Source organism: Pristis pectinata, chromosome 17 (assembly GCF_009764475.1).
Source record: "Pristis pectinata isolate sPriPec2 chromosome 17, sPriPec2.1.pri, whole genome shotgun sequence".
Classification (NCBI taxonomy): Eukaryota; Metazoa; Chordata; class Chondrichthyes; order Rhinopristiformes; family Pristidae; genus Pristis; species Pristis pectinata.
The window spans coordinates 21,524,437-21,545,985 of record NC_067421.1 but is presented as its reverse complement, the minus strand read 5'-3'; the positions used below and the strand labels follow the sequence as shown (position 1 = coordinate 21,545,985).

The window sequence follows — 21,549 nt, the reverse complement described above, 5'->3', positions numbered from 1 at the left end:
ACAAAAAACAGGAATGGCTGGTTAATTGAAATTGTTGAATTCAATGTTTCAATCCTGAGGGCTTTAAACTTGGGCTTTGTTGGAACAACATACAAGGTCAAACATGAATAAGTCAGAGTGGGAATCAATGCATCCAGATTTCATAGGTGAAAATCTAGTGCCATACACAAGTCTTGCCAGTTTCCCCAATGCTAATACCTTTTAGAAAGAAACTGACAACTGAATACTTTTAATTAAATTGTTCAGGTTATTACATTTGTTTTTAATCAAATTCATGGGACCCATATTTAAACAAAGTAGTTGATTGCCAAACAAAAAGCAAACTTTATTTACTCTTGAAGGATTTGTTCTGACAAAGTGATATATTAATTTTCACCCAGAAAATAAAGAGACTGGTACGGTTTATTTTGTTAATCATAGCCAATATATGTTGATTGATATTGAAAGTGAGTAGTTCTAGTAGAAGGAAGATTAAAGGAAAACAATATTTTTCTCCAGTCTTAAAAAACAAATCAATGATGCCAATAGTTTATTTTAAATCATTTATTCCTCGAGCAAGGAGAAGACTGATAAAGACCTTAAATATTACGGAAGGGTTTGAAGAGGTTGACAAAGGAGAGGGCACTGACACTCTTGGGGGGAGACCAGTAATATAAGATGATCCCCAATAATTTCTGGGGAAGCCAGGATAGGGAAAGGAGCAGAAGGATTTGTTGATTGGGTTAGCTGAGACAGGCCAGTTGGAAGCAGCATAAGCACAGACCAGCTGGGATGAACCACCATTTCCACACTGTAAGTTAGGTATTTGGGATGTATTCTAGTGTACATTGACCATTCTGAATCAGTTATTCACAAAGGCTCTTTAAGCAGAGTAGGAACAAGTAGTGAAAGTTAACTTACCTTTCACTACATTCTGCAGCTTTTCCATGTGATCATGTTCCTTGCCATTGTAAATAACCGCTTCAACTGAAAAAATTAGCTTTGGTTGGATTTGAGAGATCCTGTCTAGTACACCCTATGGAAAAATTGAAAATTGTAAATCTTTAGAAGCATGTTGTTATTTTAATAGTTAACAAACTGTATATAGGATGAAATTAAGGCATCAAGTATGCATTAATTGCATGGCCATTGCTGATATATTAATGTGCATTAACTAGCACAAAGATTACCACCGTCTCCATCTGCCTCTCGTGTTACGATGAAATATAATTAGAAAAATGGGAAGCAACCTGAGAATATATCCAGATTTTAGGAAAATAGCTCCCCCTCAGCTTTGTGTATTACATCTCACTAAATTGGCCACACAGAGGTCACTGTGTCCACATGATACGCAACACCTACAATGTACATTCCAAATGCTTAAGGTAAGTATAATTTGGTGGTTGTGTACAGCTGAAACTAGTTTTTAATGGTAAAATGCTCACAGCATACCAAGTCATTCCTCCAATTCAAATAAACTTTTAGGTAAAACCAGATTTGCTTGATTCCGACGGCGATGAAGTGCTTTGTACAATTTGCAGAGTACACCAAATTCCACCCCTCATTCCTACATTGACTTTAGGAGCATAATATGAGCCAACCACAAGAGGGAAGGACTAGGGAAATCATTTTTCCACTCTGGTATCATGGGAATTATTATATGAAGAACTCTCATAACCAAGTGCAATGTGCTCATTCTGATTTGTTTTAGTTCTATGCAGCACCTAAATACAGGTTGAAATTTTAAATGTCATTGTTTGACATCAGAGTAAAATTAACACAGGAAAAATCTATATCCAAAACACACCAGCATTCGCAATTAAGCAATTGGGCATATACAAATAGATATGTTCCTTCACAGAAGAATAACAGGGTAATATTACAAATTAATTCAAATTTCCATTAAACATACACATCACAAAAATAATGCAACAGGACACTGGCAAGTTGGTTGTTAGCAAAGGCAAACCACTGGAATCCAATCAAATCATCAGGAAAAAGAGCTTCAGCGAAGAAGGTCACAAAAACATTGAGAGCTCCAAAGACAAATAATTAGGAGGTAATCAAAAGAGAGAGAAATTATCGATTGGTTAGGGGTTATGCAACAGAAAAAAGATTAGAGGCAACTATAACCATTTATTAAGGGTATAAAGGGGCAGAGCTTACATCAGAACCTTAGTATTTTCAATTACCTGTTCAGCAAATTTAAGATCATTTCACCCTGATCAAGATCAAGAGCATGACTGAATTTAGGGATTAATGTGTCCAATCTGGCCATTTAATTAAAAACTCACAATGCAAATCCCAAAGGATAGCCAAGATGCACCAATTTTCATCAGTTACTTCAATAACCCTGATGAACTTTTGATCTCTGATGGAAATGAATGATCAGATGATATCTCAGAATTTAAAAAATAATTGCCTGTGGCTAGTCAATTAATGATATCGGCTTGGACAAGCTTAGAAGCTATTATGCAATTCTGGAACTCCAACCTAACATCCTGCACATACATCCTACAGCTCTGCCAAGCTATTGTCAAATGATGAAACACAAAGGTTTCTCGGAATCAATGATGAACCAATGGAATCCAAAAAGCACCTGACCATAAATTGAAAATGCTCAAAACCATATCAGGATATCATAGCTGAAAATAAATTATAGGGGGCATAAACAGAATCAGAATCAGGTTTATTATCATTGACATATGTCATGAAATTTGTTGTTTCTCGGCAGCAGCGCAGTGCAAGACCTAAAAATTACTATAAGTTACAAAAATAAATAAATAGTGCAAAAGAGGAACAAGCTGAGAAATATCAACCTGCAGTTAAAGCTACAGTCATAAAGATGCACAAATCAGGAGCAGGAGTAGGTCACTCAACCCTGCGCTGCCATTTAATATGATCCTGGATGATCAGATTGCAACCTCAACTTTGCATCCCCATCTAATTTTCATAATCAAACAGAAAATGCTGGAAATATTCAGGAGGTCAGGCCACATCTGTGGGAAGAAAAACAGAGTCAATGTTTCAGGTTAGAGCCCCTTCTTCACAACTAAAGATGAGTCAAAAGAAGCTTGTAATACTGCAGGGAGGGTAAAACCAGGGTGACCATGGGGATAAACTGTAAACAAGGTAATCTAGTCAGTGAGTGAATGGCAGCGGTTAGAGAGTGAGAACATAGACAAAAGAACTTGTAAAGTTGTAAAATGCAGAGCAGGAGGATAAGCCCAGCAGATCAGGCTGGACATGTCCTCCAGAGAGGAAATAAGGAAAAAAAGCTGAGCTAAAGTTACAGATGGATGACTGATACAGACCAAGAAATCAAGTTGCTGAAGCTGTCAAATTCAGTATTGAGATAAATTGTCATAATCGTTCACCCCTTGCTAGTCAAGTATCTATCTACCTTTGCCTTAAAAATATTCAAAGATTCTGCATCCACTACTCTTTGAGGAAGAGAGTTCCGAAGACTCTTGGCCCTCAGAGAGAAAATATTTTGCCCATCTCTGTCTTGAATTGGTGACCTTTATTTTTAGACAGTGACTCCAGGTTCTAGTTTCTCCCAGTGGAGGAAACAACCTTTCCACAACCATCCTGTCAACACCCCACAGGATCTTGTAACTTTCGGCCAAATCCCTCTTTCAATAAGGAATAAGGAATCCAATACTGTACACAGTACTCCGGATGTGGTCTCACCTATGCCCTTTGTAACTCCAGCAGAACCTCAATACTTTTGTATTCAAGTCCCTTGGCAATTAAATAATATTCTGTTAACCTTCCTAATAACTTGCTGTATTTGCATACTAACATTTTTCGAATCCTGCGCTCACATACCCTGATCCCTCTGTGTATCAGAGCTCAGCGCTCTCTCATAATTAATAGATAATTTCTCTGCAAAAATTGACAATTTCACATTTTCCCACATTACTTTGCCGATGATGAGAGTAAACTGATTGTTTACTAACTGGATTGGATTTGTCCAGCTTTCTGTGCAATTTTCTACACCGCTGGGTGGATGTTGGTGTTGTATCGGCATTGGAACAGACTGACTGTGGTGCAGCTAGTTCTGGAGGGCAGGTCTTCATTACTATAGCTGGGATGTTGCCTTGGCCCATAGCCTTTGCTGTATCCCATGCTTGCGGCCATTTCTTGATATCACATGCAAGAAACGGAAATGGCTCGGGACTTGTATCTATTATAGTGGAGGGTCTCAGATAGCATAAGAGATGGGTCATCCACTCAGCACTCCTGGTTGAACCTTGTTGCAAATGTTTCCATCTTTTCTTTAGCACTCTCATGCTAGGCCCTACCATCATCAAGAATGAGCCACTTCCCCACAATGAGTCTTTGGACCCTCTTCTTCGAAGGATGGTGGATGCAGAATCTTTGAATATTTTTAAGGCAGAGGAAGATGTTTTAGATTTGTCTATTGTATGCTGTTTATAGATAACAAGAGCCTACCCTACACTTCATCGCAATGAAAATAAAATCCTGCATGACAGAGCCCAATTCCTTAATTATATACTGCCACCTCTTGAGAAGTAATGGTAAAGCCAAACACACACAGTCCTTACAAGCAATCCTCCTTCAATAAATAACTGTCAGTCCATTGCAAAAATTTAGAAAATGAAGAATCAGTTTGTACAATTCAATGTTTCATTGTTCATCAATCTACATTTTTGCTTAGTGAGACACAGTGGTTGAATTAAAAAATGATCGATTCATCTCCTTGCAATACAAGCACTAAAAAGAAATGTTCAGCATGTTATCCTACAGTTACTATTGCTCTGATTTCCTCTGAAACTCAGCACCATGGTGCATGTACACAAGGTTAATTTGTCAAATGCACCCCTGAGGGAGGAGGGAATTGAAGCACCCAGTGTTTGCAACACACTTTGCCTGGCCATTTTACAGGTGCATGTTAAAGTGTGGATTCACGTAAGTAAATAGAATGCTTTCACAATGCATCATGATAACAACAATAACTTCCATTTATCACACACCATTAGCCTCTTAAAAATATTAAAAATCTTTCATAGGAGTTTTGTCAAACAGAAAAAGAAATGTTGCCCAGCAACATCAGATGATATGAGATGACAAAAATCTTGGTCAAAAGGGAATAGAGAGGCATCATGAGTTCAAAAGCAGAGCAGGAAAGACTGGCTCAAACAACATCAAGGATAGCTGGTAGATAATAGACTGATGAATATTAATTTTCTCCTTTAAGCTAGGACCTTTAAACTATAACATACAGTGTTAAAATTACAAATAGTCATTGAATAAAGATCTACACTGATTAAATAAAATAAAGCTAGCCCAGAATAATGGAAGGGCAAGACTGAAGTATGTGAATGTATGTGAATGAGACCATCCCAAGCAAACATGTCTCTGGAACAGAAGTCACCATCTTAAATCTCTCCCGCTTAAAGTCATTGAGATGGAATGCAAGCTGCAGACATTCAAATGGCAGTCAATTTTATCCAGAATCTTTCATTTTCCAGAAGAAAGCACAGGTTCAGGAAGGTACGACTGGCATGTTTGAGATTTGGGTGGTGGGAATATACGTGAAGCTGAGAATGAGATGCCGTGGATACTGAACCTGTCCAATGTACTCACTATCCATGAGGAGACTGCAGGTTGGGCAATCACAAGGTACTGATGGTCAGAAGGCTGTCCAAGAGGGCTGGAGGTGGGCAGAATGGAACAGCAGAATAGAAATGTAATTGTGATGGAGTCTCTTTAATTGGGGGAAGACACGTCATCCTCTATAACTAGGAATGAGTAAGGCACCAAGACATCACTGCTTACCCAGCACGAGGATCATGCAGCTGGAGAGCAACAGATGGCAAAGAGGAAATCCAGTTGTTGTGGTCCGGATTGGAACAAAGAATATTGCTGAGAACAGGGAGAGCTGAAAGAATATTAGGAGTTAAGATCTTAAATTATGAATCAGGATCTCACGGATACTGAACTCCATTAATGACTGAGCCATTGGGGTACTGACATGGAAGCAGACTGAAGAGGAAAATTAACACATTGCTAAACAACTGGTGTGGGAAAGAGAGGTCCTTACAGGTCCTTATGCAGGGTTTCAAATCGAAACATCAACAGTTCCTTTCCTCCCCACAGACGCTGCTTCCTCCAGCAGATTGTTTGTTGCTCCAGATTCCAGCATCTGCAGTCTCTTGCATCTTGAGGAGTTAATAAAAGTCAGCAAGTACTGGGGTGATGGGTGAACAGGACATGGCACGAATTACAAAATGCACAACAGAATACATATGATCTCGTTTACAGGAAATTGAATAAGGAAGCCCAGTGTTTAGTGCATTGGAATAGTCATCTCATGATGAGACAAGGGCACATTAGACCACACAGACATACATTCAATTTAAAAAAGCAAAAAAGGACAGCAGCACAATGTCAAGGCAACGCAGGATTTGGATGATGTTAAAATAGGTGCCCTTGAAGATGGCACCAATACGAGATCTGAAACTCAATTCAGTGTCAAACATTACATAAAAGTTGCAAACAATTTGATTTCAATTTAGACAGTTGCATGGGGAGAATTGGAGTCAGTAGCTATGAAAAAGAGTTTGCCACATAGGCCAAAAATGCTATCTTCAGTTTTCCCAATAGTGAATAAGAAGATATTTCTGCTCAATCAATTCTTCATGTAAGATAAACAGATTGACAGTCGAAGGACAGTGGTGAAATAAAGCTGGACATGATTAGTCGATGTGCGACTTTGACCTGACCAGCTTTGATCCTACAGCAGCGGCAGAAACTGGTCGGATTCCATCAACAAGAAGGATGCGACAAGGGAAATTAGGATTGGGATGGAGAGGCAGTTTGCAAAGATGGAGGAGTAAAGAGATTTTATTTCGAAGCGAGGGTTGATAACAACAGGTTTGAATGAGAAAGGCAAGGAAAGAAAATGTAATGCTTGGCAACAACTTGCTAGAAAAAATTGCCACACTCTAACTATTAACTCTTCTTTCCTCAAGCCACGCCTTGGCCAAGTTTTGTAGAGGCTAAAGTAACGTCCGGGTAGCTCTGCTGCCTCATAGCAGGATGCTATCATGAAAGAGGGTTGGGAAAAAATAAAATTATTTCACTTAACAAGTTGTGAGAGTCCTGACCTCAGAGGCCAAAAGGGTGGTGCAGCTAGAAGATCTCACCACATTTAAAAAGCACCTGATGAGCCACACAAAGAGCCGTGACCCATAGAGTAAGAGCTGGGAAGTAAAATTAATCTACAACCCAAAGTTTGGCCACCAATGTCATACATTGGCATTGTCAGACTAACTTCTGTTTTCTAAAACTTGGCCAATTTTAAAGTCTTTTAGTCTTTCATCCTTTTGAGCTAATGAGCTCCTGTAAATAAAAAAATTGACCATCATTCTTTTCTTTGCTTCCTCTTGGCAATCCCAAAGCTCTCCTGGCCATTCTCTCATTCTCCACCCTCCATTAACTTGTACTCATCCAATGTTCTGCTGCCCTTATCCCAAATCACAATCATTCTTGTGTTTATTGACCAAGATCAGCTCAAACTCCAGCAGTGCCTCAATTTTAATATTTTTATTGTTTGCTTTCATCTGAACAAATTATTTGTTCATTCATAATATGCTATTTTGAAGAAACTAATATTCATAATTCAAGCTGTCACACACCAGCCATGCACAGGGCTTGACTGCTAGGAGGGTAACCATTAGTTTTTTTGTCTGTGTTGAACAATATTGAAATGAAAATCCAAGTCAAAGTCTCTTCCTAACCCTTCTCCACATATCAGTGTGAACCCAGAGATTTTAATAGAGGAAAAATAAATTAATTACTGTAATCTAATTTCAACAGCCAACACACTTGGCAGAATTACAAGAAACAAAGTCCCCACTTACTTACTACAAGCAACTGAAGCAAAATACTCACGTTGATAAGATTATAAACAATACTTTTGAGAAATATGCAATGGTGATTTGAAGGTTATGGAGATGATCTTGCAGCAAAGGCAATTTTAACAGCTCTCATTGTAAAAATTATGTTTCAGAGCGCAGGCGATAGGATGGAACATGTCCACCACTTACAGTCGTCAAAATGCCCCAAATGCTCCAACTTCCCACATTGCCTTTGTGAATTTGTAAGAAATGTTTACTGCAACTAAATATCTGGTGGACTGTGCAGCAGAAACATAGTCCTATTGCAAGAACAAAATGAAGAAATGTACCAAAAATTAACAATCCAGCAAAGGTTGGGTCCTCAGTGCAAATTATTGCAACTACTAACATTAGAGCTTCAAGTAGCAATGTTGTACACCACATTAGCAAATGCACTAATTGCCAATTTCATTGTCACATGAGAATTTTATATTCACCTCAGTAAATTAGTATTGAAACATCCTCTCATTCCTCTCTCATTCAGGCTCGATGCCTCAGAGTAGAGTGGAGTGGGTGTGACAAAGACACAGATCAGGAAGCATCAGTTTTCGACCCTACCTGTGCAGAACTGGCACATTTCAGCCCTAACAACATCAGATGTTGATATTATTCTTTGCGTACTTTTACTGCAGGATCATAAAGGTCAAGGTCCTTCCTTCAAGCCACCAGCCCAAGCTGAAGACACACAGAATGCAGCTGTTAGATAGGGACAAAAGTGGGTCAGCTGATAGGGTCTCGCCTTTTAATTATCCCAATATCACCAGCAGCCCAAGTTTACACATGAAAGAACGCATGACCAGAGTATCATTTCCCAAATGTTACCATCTTCAGAAGTTCAGAGACCAGAGAAAAGGTGCTTGAGAGAGAACAGTGAGGAAAGAGGGGAGGATGTCAATCCAGGGGATGGCGCAATTCTTCCCCTTTTACAACATGAACAACATGTCAGCAAAATACACATTGCATTACATAGAACAGTGTGAAAAGAAAATTAGTCATTCCCTCTTCTTCACCAATAGGTGTAGAGTTGTGGTTCAAAGCAAGTGCCATTGCATAACACAACACATGGAGAAAAATATAAAGATGTTGAAGTCAACAATCAGATATCTGTAGCCAATTATTCATATTTCACATGATGTACAAAATACTTACATTTACACCAAAGTCAGGGGCAGTTGAACTCCAAATGGCACCAATACTAGCTGTGGCTAACATGGCTTCAACCGCTTGAATACAGTTTGGAAGATAACCTGGAATGAAATGAAAAATATTTAGACAAAATTGTATTCAAAATATTGATCCTACTGGAAAAAAAACAACTACTTAATTCATTTCACAGCTTTATTAAATTCCATTGAGTTTTGTAATCAATGCAGTTCTTCTGAAATGTTATCAGCATTAGTTAAGCAAACATTGCAAGCAATTTGTGCAAAGAAAAGAATCACCAATATACAAAACATGATAAATTGCTTTGATTGAGATTGGTATAGTGGGATTCTGCTCTTGCTCTACTTCAAACCATGCCATCTGCCTGAGCAGTCAGACAGCTGGTTTAATACTTTAACCAAACTTCAACAACTTCAGCAATACAGTATTCCTCAGGGACTGCACGTTCTAGTGTTGGCCTAATCTACTTGCAAAGATTCTGATGCTATCTTACAATATGCAACTCTACTTCAGAAGTATGCCACCACTAAACCAAGCTCTCCAAAGCTACATTTAATTAGGATAAGTGTTGCTGGACAATTAGACTGCGTGAATCATTAAAACACACATTATCCCTAATTAACTTATAACACCATTGTACACCTGCACACAGTATTGACTATGCTACATATTCATGGTACGAACAACTCTCTGAGTCAGGATGGCTCATATTCGGGTACTATTACATGGTGCAATGTAAGTTAATCTACAGATAGGTCCAGAATGTAAGACTCAACCCAAAATGTTGACTGTCCATTTCCTCCCACAGATGCTGCCTGACCCGCTGAGTTCCTCTAGCACCTTTGTGTGTTGCATGTGAGTACATTTGCGAGAGTGTTGACTCAAATTAGGAAATGGAGAAGTTAAACACAAAGACACCGCAGGCACGATTCTGATGAAAATCTTGCACCAAATTGTTACAACACTTCATAATCTGATGTAAACTCTTTTTTCCAAATGTCACTCAATGTTATTTGAGTTACCAACAGTTGCGTGAAAGAGCAATTTTAGCACTAAAAATATGACGCGGTGCAGGCCATGGATAGAGACTTTCTTTTGAAGCTTTTCGGACAACCTGTACAATAATAAGTCTATTGGCAGTGTGACAAACCTTGATGAGGCTGTGAACTTTCCTGTTGAATTTTTAAACTCTCTGTCACCACTTGGTGTGCTATCACATAACCTTGAACTAAAAGGAGTATGCTACTCAGGAAAATTATCAGTTCAAAAACTGCTACCACAATAATGCTGTTGGGGAAAGTATATCTTCATCTCTTGCATAGTTTTACTATGAGCACTAACAAGGCACAAGGGCAATCACGAAAAGTTGTTGGCCCTAACCTCAAAACTCACTGCCTTTCCCATGGTCAGCTTTATACTGGCTACGCCAGAGTTGAAGATAAAAATAATCTATACATTTTCACACCCGATTCAAAATAAAGATATATTGTGTATCCCAAAGCACTTCAACAATGAAATCAAGTAAAATCTACACATTGTACATCAGAACATACCTGCTTAAAAAGAACTATATTAAATGTAATCTTTGTATATTTATTTTCATGTATGTTTTAATCATTAACTTTAGTTATACTACATAAATTTAACCCCCAAATTATTTAATTCACTTTTTTGTAGATTAACTGAATAGATCAAAAAGATAAAACTATTTAAAGCTCACTTCTTCCACATTATTTTTCTAAGCTAAGAACCACATTGAGAGCTTTGGAGGGAGATAATACAGTGCCTGTGACCAGAAACCAAATGGGTAGTTCCAACACGACAAATGAAAATGCAAACCAACTGGAAAAAGATTAATAGGCTAATTAAGAAATCCTAATGTCTAAAAAGAGATAATGGATTTAATTTTTCATTAAAAGCCTTTACCAACTTTATTCCAGCTACAGTTAAGTCATTTAGGCACTAGTCTATACAAAGGACATTTGAACTGAATTAATTCTCTTCAGACTTTAATTATTTTTTGACCCAGTGATTACGTTACTCAACTTATATCCTCCTCCTTGGAAAACTAGTTTGAAGTATTCAGAAATATTTATTTCTAAAGACTTAGGTTCATTCTCTCCCTTCTCCCAATCAGCATTAGGCACATTACCTCCCCTTTCAATCTGTTATACCTGCTGAAATTAATACAAAGACAATTTAAGAAATTATTGGTGTAGGACAAGCAGAAATAAAAGATAAGAAAAGAACCAAGTTTGGCTGTGTTGACTGACATAAGCCTTATTGCAAAGAGACCTGGAAATAAAAGCCATGATCAAAGGACACAGCAATCATGGCCACTGCTGAAACCACGAATAAAGTAAAGCAACCTGTATACCTTTCTAACAGCCTTATTGCCCTTTAAAGATCTGTGGCCATACAATCCAAGGTTTTTCCACTCCATTCTATTTAGAGTTTGGCAGGAATAATACATCAACATTTGTGGTTACAGGGATTTTGGTTGAGATAGAGAATCTTTCAAGATTTATGACAAATAAGGAGGCCATTCAGTCCATACACCTGAGAAAGGTACCCAACCCAATCCCATCTTCCTGTATGAGGTCCATAGCCCTGCAGGTCATGGCTACTCAAGCACACATTCAAGTCAGTGGTGGAAAGGGTGAGCAGCTTCATGCTCCTTGGTGTCAACATCTCGGAGGATCTATCCTGAGCCCAACACATTGATGCAAATCACAAAGGCGGCACGCCAGCAGCTCTACTTCTTTAGGAGATTTGGTACGTCACCAAAGACTCTTAAAAATTTCTATAGATATTCAGTGGAGAGCATTCTGACTGGTTGCATCACAGCCTGGTATGGAGGCTTCAATGCAGAGGATCACAAGAGGCTGCAGATGGTTGTAGACTCAGCCAGCTCCATCGTGGGCACAAACCTCCCCACCATCGAGGACATCTTCAAGTGGCAGTGCCTCAAGAAGGTGGCATCCATCACGAAGGACCCTCACCATCTGGGACATGCCCTCTTCTCGTTACTACCATTAGGGAGGAGGTACGGGAGCCTGAAGACCCACACTCAATGATGTAGATGCAGCTTCTTCCCCTCCACCATCAGATTTCTGAATGGTCCATGAACCTGACCTCCTTATTCCTTCTTTTTGCAATATTTGTTTTTGTAATTTAAAGTAATTATATATGTTTGCACTGTACTGCTGCCGCAAAACAACAAATTTCACGTCACTTAAATCAGTGATAATAAATCTGAGTCTCATTTGGATTCTGATACTGTTTAAGAAGGTTTCTGCCTCCACAACCTTTGGGTGCCGAGTTCCAGACTTCTATCGTTCTCCAGGTGAAAAAGTCTTCCCTCTCTCCCTTCTAATCTTTCCTCATAATAATTTCCTCATAATAATTCTCCTTTCAGCTTCCTTCGTTCCAAATTAAATAAAAACCTTGCTTATCTAATCTTTCCCAATAGCTACAATTTTCCTGCCCTGACAAAATCTTTGTAACTATCTTCTGAACACTCCTTAGTGTGATCATGTCATTTCTATAATGTAGTGACCAGAGCTCAAGCAGTGGACTTACCATGTTATATGTACTTCTAGTGTAACCTTCCTGATCTTGTTTCAACTTATAAAGGAAAGCAAACCTTTATACCTTCTTGGCTACCTTATTGACAATTAAGGATTTGTGGACATACACTCCAAGGTCCTTTTGTTCCTCCACACCATTCAATATTCCCTTGCTTTGTTGTACTCTCCAAATCCTTGCAGAAGGCTCTAGGTTTGGCAGTCCAACCCTTTTCCTTTGTGGAAATATGCTTATACTGAACCTCCTTCAGAGCTACATCCCTCTGCTTCTGGACTGATTTAATTCAAGTAGCTGTTTCCAGTCTTATGCTAAATCATTTCTCTTTAGGGGATTAAAGAAAAGAGGGATTTTGCAAAATTAGTTATTGAAACAACTATGGCTTTTGTATTGGGGCATTATGGGCAGCTGAGTGAAAGAACAAATAAAATGGTGACAATCACATTGCTTGAAGCTTTCTATAGGCCTCCAAAGAGTGAGAACAAGACAGTAGAGCAAATATGTAAGCAAGTTTCTAAGCACTGCATACTTGACAGGCAGTAAAAGACTTCAATTATCCCCTTCACAACTCAGATAGTAACCATGTTCAAGCTAAAGAAGATGCAGAAATCTTAAAATGTATTGGAGAGCATATAAATCACTATGTAAGAAGGACAACAAGAGTGAGGGTGGTTGTAATTTTAAGGGCATGAATATCAGCAGTTGAAAATGGTGGCAATGAGATAGGGATCATAATTAGTTTAATTTCTATGATTCTAAGATGCATTAGTTTTTCTCCATTAACAGAATATGTTCACTTGATTGACTACTACCTCAATTCACAAGTCTTGTAATCAATGCTTCTCTCTGTCATTGTATGATAATTAATTTGGTCAATTCAAACTTAAGGTTTGCATAATTGAGGGAACCTAGAGATAGAACATCCATGCATTTTCCCTATCGATTTATTTTTTGCTGCAGAAAGAATCCAGGGTAAATACTACTTAACAATTATGCTCAGTGTATCAATTCTCAGCTGCTATTAGTTAGAAAGCTGTGTTAGTTTCTCTCCAGTAAGAGTAAAAAGGCAATATGATAATAATTTTCTTATTAGAATACCATTATGCATAGATTAATACATTAGCAAAGACTGCTTTAAGATGTTGTACTTAATGAACAAAATCCTCTTACAATATGAGGAGTGAAAGTTTACTCATAACTTGATGAAACAAAAAACAGGCATCAAGGCCAACAACATTGAAAAATGACTAGGCCATGTACTTGAAGTTTAAAAATGCTTGCTTTGGGAGATTATAATGTCAAAAGTTATATGCTAACATTTTAAAGTGCATATATTTGCAAGTGCTTTGAGACTGAAGGAATGAACTTTAATCACAACATTCATTTAAGTATGTATAATGTCATAGCATGCCCTCTATAGCATGCAAAAATGGTAATAATTGACAGAGTTTGTAAAGTCTACAGTTTTTAAATATTGTGTTTCAATGCACTTCCACATTTTAGCAAGAATACAAAATGATTGGACTAATAGAAATTAAAACTCGACAAGCAGTTCTTTCAAAGGTATGTGAATTGGCACATGCAAGTTCATTAACCCATTCAATACAGATTGTAACAAGTATTCACAATTGATTACTTTGCAGAAACAGTACACTTAAAACAAGACAATCTCATCATCAATCCACACAATCGATGGATCAGTTTTAATATTAATATGAAGTAGGTTCCCAGTCCATGGAATCAATAGTGACTTCTCATATTAATCATGTATCAAGAAAAACCCAATGTGATCCAAGCCTCCTGAAAACACCAATTTAAGAAAATTAGTTGTTTACATTTATTGCAAGCACTCATTTATGGTTTTGAGGACAACATTCACAACTTCCTGCCCAACAAAACCAAAACTCAGCTAGCCATCTGCAGTGTGACATGGATTATTGTCCCCATCACTTGCAGTGCAATCTCAAATGTTATATGCTTTTTCAGGACAGCATTATGATTGAATATCTGTGGAAAATGTGAGCAAAATATTTCATCAACACAAACAATACCACTGCTGTCCTCTAAGTTTTACACTCATACAGCAACATCCACGGGAGAAACTTCAATTAATCAAATGTATTGAAATATCCTGAGTGAATACAACTGTAGCACACATCCAGGGGCAGCGATGTTAAAACATACAGGTTGTGAGAGATTTAAAAAGAATACTCAAATTAGCATGTCAAGCAGCATCTATAGAGGCAAAAGGTGCAAGTCGACATTTCGGGTCAAAACCCTGCATCAGGGCTGAGATGGAACGGGTAAGATTGTCAGTATATAGCACGACGGGGATAGAGGAGGGTAGAGGCTGGTAGTTGACAGGTGGAAACAGATGGGAAGGGGAAGATGGGCAGATATTTTTACACAAAGGGTGGTATCTGTGTGGAATCAGCTGCCAGAGGAAGTGGTTGAGGCAAGTTCAATAACAACTTTTTTAAAGACAGTTGGATAGGTACATGGATTGGAAAGGCTTACAAGGTTATGGGCCAAATGCTGGCAAATGGGACTAGCTTGGGTGGGGCATCTTGGTCGGCATGGACCAGTTGGGCCGAAGAGCCTGTTTCTGTGCTGTATAACTCTATGAGGTGGGGGAGAGATGGTTGGGAAAGAGGTCAGTAGGTGAGAGGTGGGCAGATGGAACCAGGTGGGGGGGGAGGGAATGGGAGAGGTGAGCAAAGAGAGAAGGAAACTCGGTGGACAGGTGAGTGTGTGTGGGAGGAGAACACACCTGTGTGTGGGTGTGGGATACCTGAAACTGGAAAACTCAATGTCCAGTTTCGAGTAACCCACACCCAGAGTGTTCTCCTCCCACATGAACATAGAATCTTCTATGAGATGCTGTGCCATTCCACCACATACAGGTTTAATTTTAGACTTCTGATATTTGTATTTATTTTTAAAAAGGATTAACTAATTACCCTGTTCTGCAAGAGACATGCAGAGCAAGAAACCAAGGCTACTGTCAGATACGCTTATAACTAAATTATAAAGACAGAGCAATGATTTAATGGAAGAGCATTTTATTTTCTACAAGTCAAAACCTCAAAAGGTAATGCACATCAATTTGGCTTATTCTTGAAACTGTCAGGAAAACACCATACCCAAAAAGGTATAAAGAAAACAATTTAACTGAACAATACATAGGAAGGCACTGTATGCTAAAGAGACTTGCAGATACCCAGAGGATTAAATGTCAACGCTAATTAGGCTAAAATCACTTCCACAACATGAAAACTGTGACCTCTCCTACCGGCAACTGAATGTAAAGGAATAATTATTACTGCCACTGTTTGGGGAGTTTCATCACTTGAACCCCATTTCAAGGCTAGAGTATAGAAAGATCACACAATTTACCTTTCTTGAGAGATTCAATATTTGTTGTTAGATGGGGAAACTTAATAAATAGGATTCCTACAGGTGCTGGGCTTAAAACTGGTGGAGTCACACCACTGAAATGTAAAACCACAGTCCCTGAATTATTCATCTATGTCAGGACACATTCGAGCACTTGCACATGACTGTTAGCAATACTATCTAGCTGATTCTTCCAAAGAAATTCCACCCTGTTTTAAACGACTGATTTCCATTAGGCTGAACCACTACATTTACAGTGGGAACTCAGATTAATTTGTGCTAACTTCAGTTTTCAGAAGCAACACCTTAAAATACATATTAATGATGCAACAGCACTTGTAATGTATAATTAACATTGGAACAAAATATTTTGGTGATCCAGGGGTGCAGTGACACACAACTGCAGTGACCCAGGCTCAATCCTGACCTCCAGTGCAGTCTGATGGAGTTTGGACATTCTCTCCGTGATCATGTCTGTTCCTCCCAGGTGCTCTGGTTTCCTCCCACATTCCAATATGTGCTGGTTGGTCTGTTAATGATTTCTGGGTGAGGTGGGTGATAAGAGTTCCAGATTAGAGTTGAAGGGGCTGTGAGAAAGTAAGTTATAGGAAAATAAGCGGGGTCTAGGGATTGCTCTGAGAGCCAGTATGGACTCAGTGTGCTCAGTGGCATCCTTCCATGTCATTAGGAAATATGAGGAAATGAGATATCTCCTGAAAATTAAATTCAAGATCAAAAGTAACATCTTGACAAGGAATGACTTTCCTCCTATATTCTTGTTTCAAAGGGTTAATTAATTCCACAAACAATTAAAGTTTTCTTCTTCATGCTTACAAATTCCTGATATTTTTGGCTAGCAGCCAGCAACATTTGGAACCACTGAGAATTTTACCTTTGCCATGCTTAGTGAGTAAAATCTTAACATTTTCAGGTAATACATGTCAAATCAAAAATAAATTGTCTATCACCATGTTTTTAGATGTAAAATATTCTATTTCAAACATTAATAAATAATGACTGCACCTTTTTCCCCAGCTGTTTTCCTGGTGGGTTAAAATATTCAGTGATGCACGAATGTCCTTACCCAGAAATGGCAAAAGGTGAATAAACCTGAATTAATGATGACAAAACAATCCACCCAATTTAGACTCAGGAATGAACCTGAAGCTCACCCCTGGGGAAAAATATTTCTAAACTGTCAAGTGGACAATTCAGTTGCAGTTCTTATCCTTCTATTCGGGCTACATGTCACCGTGGAGTTTGTGACTTCAGAATATAATATAATAAGTGTATTCCTAAATCAATCCTCTCAGAAAAAAAATCAATTTTAAGGAGTTTATGTGGTATTGAACCATTGTATTACTGACTCCAAGGAATATTTGACAGATAAATGCCTGGGTATTAGACTGCATAGCACTATATTATTGTGCATTGTCTCTGTGCTATGTCTTTGTACAGTGCCCAATTCATCTAAAGTTAATGAAAATGGGGGACTAACTGCAGAGATGACAAAGTGCAAAATGTTCATTCTGGGCTCATTTCTGTGTAAAAGTGTAACATTGGGAGGACCCTGGGTGTGCATAATCCATCCCAACCAAGTGCAACAGATCTAAATAATTTTCCATAATTTTCAGTGCCATAAGAGGGGCCTGTGCAGTATGCAGGTCACCTTGCAGTTGCAAGTTCTCAACACATCTATGAGACCTCTGTTCAAATGCTTCAAAATCATAAATAATTTCACAGAGTAAATAATAGGGAACAGTTTCCATTAGTAGAAAGGTTAGCAAATAGAAATGCCAAATTAATGTGATTGGCCGAAGAACCAGAATCTCTATGGCACAGCAAATTTTTGCAATATGGAACACAATCCCAACAGGATGGTGGAAGTCAATAGTAACATTAAAAGAATAAGTTAAATACTTGAAGGGAAATTATCTTCAAGGCTGTTGGGAAAGGCGAGGCAGTGGGATAGTTTCATGCAAGTGCTAACAAAGGCACAATGAGCAAAATAACCTATTGTAAAATGCCTTTCAATGATAATCCGTATGCTGTCATTCACACATCTTGCTAGTAACATATTTAAAGTGGAGAGAAGCTGTTAATGTGAATAGGACACAGTCTTTTGCAAATAAATAATTACTGATAACATCAGGCCCAGTGTTTGAAGAAAACAGGCATGGATGCTCAAGCAGCTATTTTAATAGTGGTTTCAGGTTAACAGTAACAAAATAAATGTATTTTTTTATTTTTACAGTAACCTAAAAATATTGTATTATGATAATGTACCACAGTGGTATTTAATCAGTAGTGGCCACAGCTACACAGTTTTGGTACTAGATCAGCAACCTACAAGGTCTTAATTCAGAACTCATCATAGAAAATTATGATATTAATTTCAATAGATCTAGTTATTTCTGAACAAGTACAGGAAAAGTGACCACGACCATGGAAAGGAAATTTGCAATTAGTGATTTACTCTTAAATCTCACCAAGAGTGTAAAACAACCTCTGTAAATATCAAATGAAACTTGTCATAGGCCCAAACATCAGGCCACATCAAGAGAATCAATCAAGAAAACTCCTAAATAATTTAAGGAGACTTGTGCTCAAGGTACAAGAAATGCTTCATTAAGTGGTCAGGAAACTGCCTGTGTAGACAAAGTTCTATCTTTCAGCCCAGATTCCTCAAAGACAATCCTTGGGTACATCCTGTACCATCAGCAGGTTAAAGATGGCAGAAAGAAGAGCATTTATTGCCTGTCGATACTCAAGTGTCCCAGAGAAGAAGGAGATGCTGAACTGCTTTCTTCAATTACTGCATTCTTTCTGGTGAAGATATTCTAACAATGTTGTCAGGTAGCAGCATTTCCAATGCAATGATTAAGGAACACTGATGTGCCCAAATTAGGATGATGTGCATTTTGGAGAGGAACATGGAGATGGCAATATTCCCATGAGGCCACTGCCCTTCTTCTGGGTGGTAGGATCATAGGTGCATTTTGTAGATGGTACACAATTGTGTTGGAATGTACATGTTGCGGAGGAAGTGAATATTTAAGGCGACAATGCTCATTTGTTGCTTTAGCTGGGAACATTTACTTGCTTCTATTTAGTATATTGCTCAGGATGTGGTCTCTACATTAAGGAAATTAAACACAGATAGAGCAACAGCTTTGCAGAACATCTCCCTTAGTCATCAAGCATGACCCCAAGTTTCTATTTGCCTGTCACTTAAATTCACCATACCATTTGCGCTCTGACCTCATTGTCCTCAGCCTCCAACACTGTTCCAAAGAGGTTCAAAGAACTGCACCTCATCCTGTAACTAGAGACATTACAGCCTTCTAGACTCAAGACCAAATGCAACAATTTCAGATATTCTCAGCAGCATTTTTCTCCTTCTCTCCACTGCTGGTAATTTTGATTTCATTCATCTTCAATCTACACCTCTCCTCAGACACCCCTTCTGGAATTGACCAGCCTTTGGTAACCCATTTCAGCCTACTCCATTACCACTTTTGTTACTTAATCTCCCTTGCCTTTCACACTTGCACCCAGCTCTGAGGAAAGGTTACCAACCCAAAACATTAACTCTGCCTCTCTCTCTCTCCTCCCACACAAGTGCTGCCTCGTCTGCTAAATATTCCCAGCATCTTCTATTTTTATTACATACATTCCCTATGCCCCTCCCTGCTTTCTCAGCAATTTGAAAATTATTTATCCTTCATTTTTTTCATAATTCTAATGTTCTGACATGTTAAGTCTATTTTTCTCTCACCTTGACTTCATCTTGTCTTCATCTTGTCTACTCGTCATTCCTATCAATAACCTATGAAAGACAGATTTATTGAGGCCAAGGTTAAGTGTTTCTCCCTCGTTTTGATTCCTTGACTGGCTACTGCAAACCCGCACTGAAAGCAAAGTTAATGTTTGGTCAGTGATGAAACTCCAATATCAACCATGAAGAATGACTAAAGAGTCTCCCACCCTGAGTACATTCATGTCCTTGCTATCTCGGTGCTTCTTCCAAATGCCATTCAACATGCAAGAGCACTAATTCATCAGTGGAGGTAGAGTAATGGTGCTAATCAGCAGGAGATTTCCTTAGTCAGGTTGGACTTGATGAGTCTTCAAGGGATCCAGAACCCCCTCTCCTACTGCAAACCTCTATGCCACAGCTCTGGCCTCCTGAAGGCATAGGCGAGGAAAGGTGGTGGTGGACGAGTTGGGCCAAAGGGCCCATTTTCCTTGCTGAGGAGGCTGTGATGTTGGTTAAAAGGTATGATTCTACTAATATGACTGTCAGTTATTGATCAATTTCCCAACTGCAAGTGAGGATGTCTTGGCAAGGTCAACTGGGCATTACGTACCTTTGCCAAATCTATTTTTGTTTATTTTTTCATGCAAAATAATTTATGTTAATTTAAATTTATGTAATTTATGTTTGTCATGTTTGTAATGTAATACAGTGCTGCTGCTGCATAAAGCAAAGCTTCATGGCATTTCTACCCTGGGTATGTATGCCCATAACAATAAACTTAAACTTGAATCTAATGTCTTAGTCAATGCTGGTCCATCAAATTGTATTCTTATTGCTGTTTCTTGTAGCAGTGTAATTCAGTCAGGGCTTTCTGGACTATTTCTAAGCAGAATAAAGAGCCAACCACATCACTGACTGTGTATCTGAATTCAAACACATAGCCCTGGTACCTTTCTCAGCTTCAGGATGTCCAAAAGACTTTACAGCCAATTTAGTTACTTCTGGAGGTATAGTTATAATATATCCACATTCGCATGTCACTTCAACAATATGGTGATAACTAGATAATCTATTTTTAACAATATCGGGTTGAGAAATAATATTGCCTGGAATTTTTTTTTAATCACTCACTTGAAAGAACAGAAAAGACATCTGCTAAACACCTCCAACTGTGCAACCAGTCCTCAATAATACTGTATATTCAAGCCTTTGTAGTAGGAGTTAAGCCAATAATCATTGCCCAGTGCTAACAATGCTTTCACTAATCTTGGACTAATACCCAAAAGATCATTTTGATACAATTCTCAATTTGTGAAAAGTGAGATTTGTGATGTGCTATTCATTTACATCAATTGCATTCTAAGCAAGTTTCTCAATGTGATTTCACTTTCAACTAATGCTGATTTTAAAGAGTCTTCCCTCTCACCCATTAGTACACCGTAGACAGTTGACAAAAAAATTGTGCAGGAGATGGTATTTCATCCAAAGGATTGAAAGTTCAAAATTAGGCCAGAATTCTGTTTTGACAAAATGGAGGCATATTACCGTATTTCCATTACCCAAAATTTTCAAGGAGCAAGATGCATCTTGCTGTTACCAGACTCCTTCCTACCCCAAACAGATTAAAAGTTAAAGAAAGCTTTGCTACAACATAAAGCACATTTGCAGAAGACATGCAATTCAATAAAACAGAGTGTACATTTCATATCCTGTTCAAATAGTCCTATTTGGTACTGC

General features: G+C 38.4%; 1 protein-coding gene across 1 annotated transcript in view; it reads right to left on the bottom strand.

Annotated features, from left to right (window-relative positions):
- Positions 1 to 21,549, bottom strand: part of aacs (acetoacetyl-CoA synthetase) — a 103,013-nt gene that overhangs the window by 58,360 nt on the left and 23,104 nt on the right. Inside the window, exons 5-6 of the mRNA XM_052032020.1 lie at positions 9,057 to 9,154; positions 901 to 1,015 (exon numbers count right to left, since the gene is read on the bottom strand). Of these exons, the coding sequence (XP_051887980.1) occupies positions 901 to 1,015; positions 9,057 to 9,154 (213 nt within the window). The remainder of the gene's footprint in view (positions 1 to 900; positions 1,016 to 9,056; positions 9,155 to 21,549) is intronic.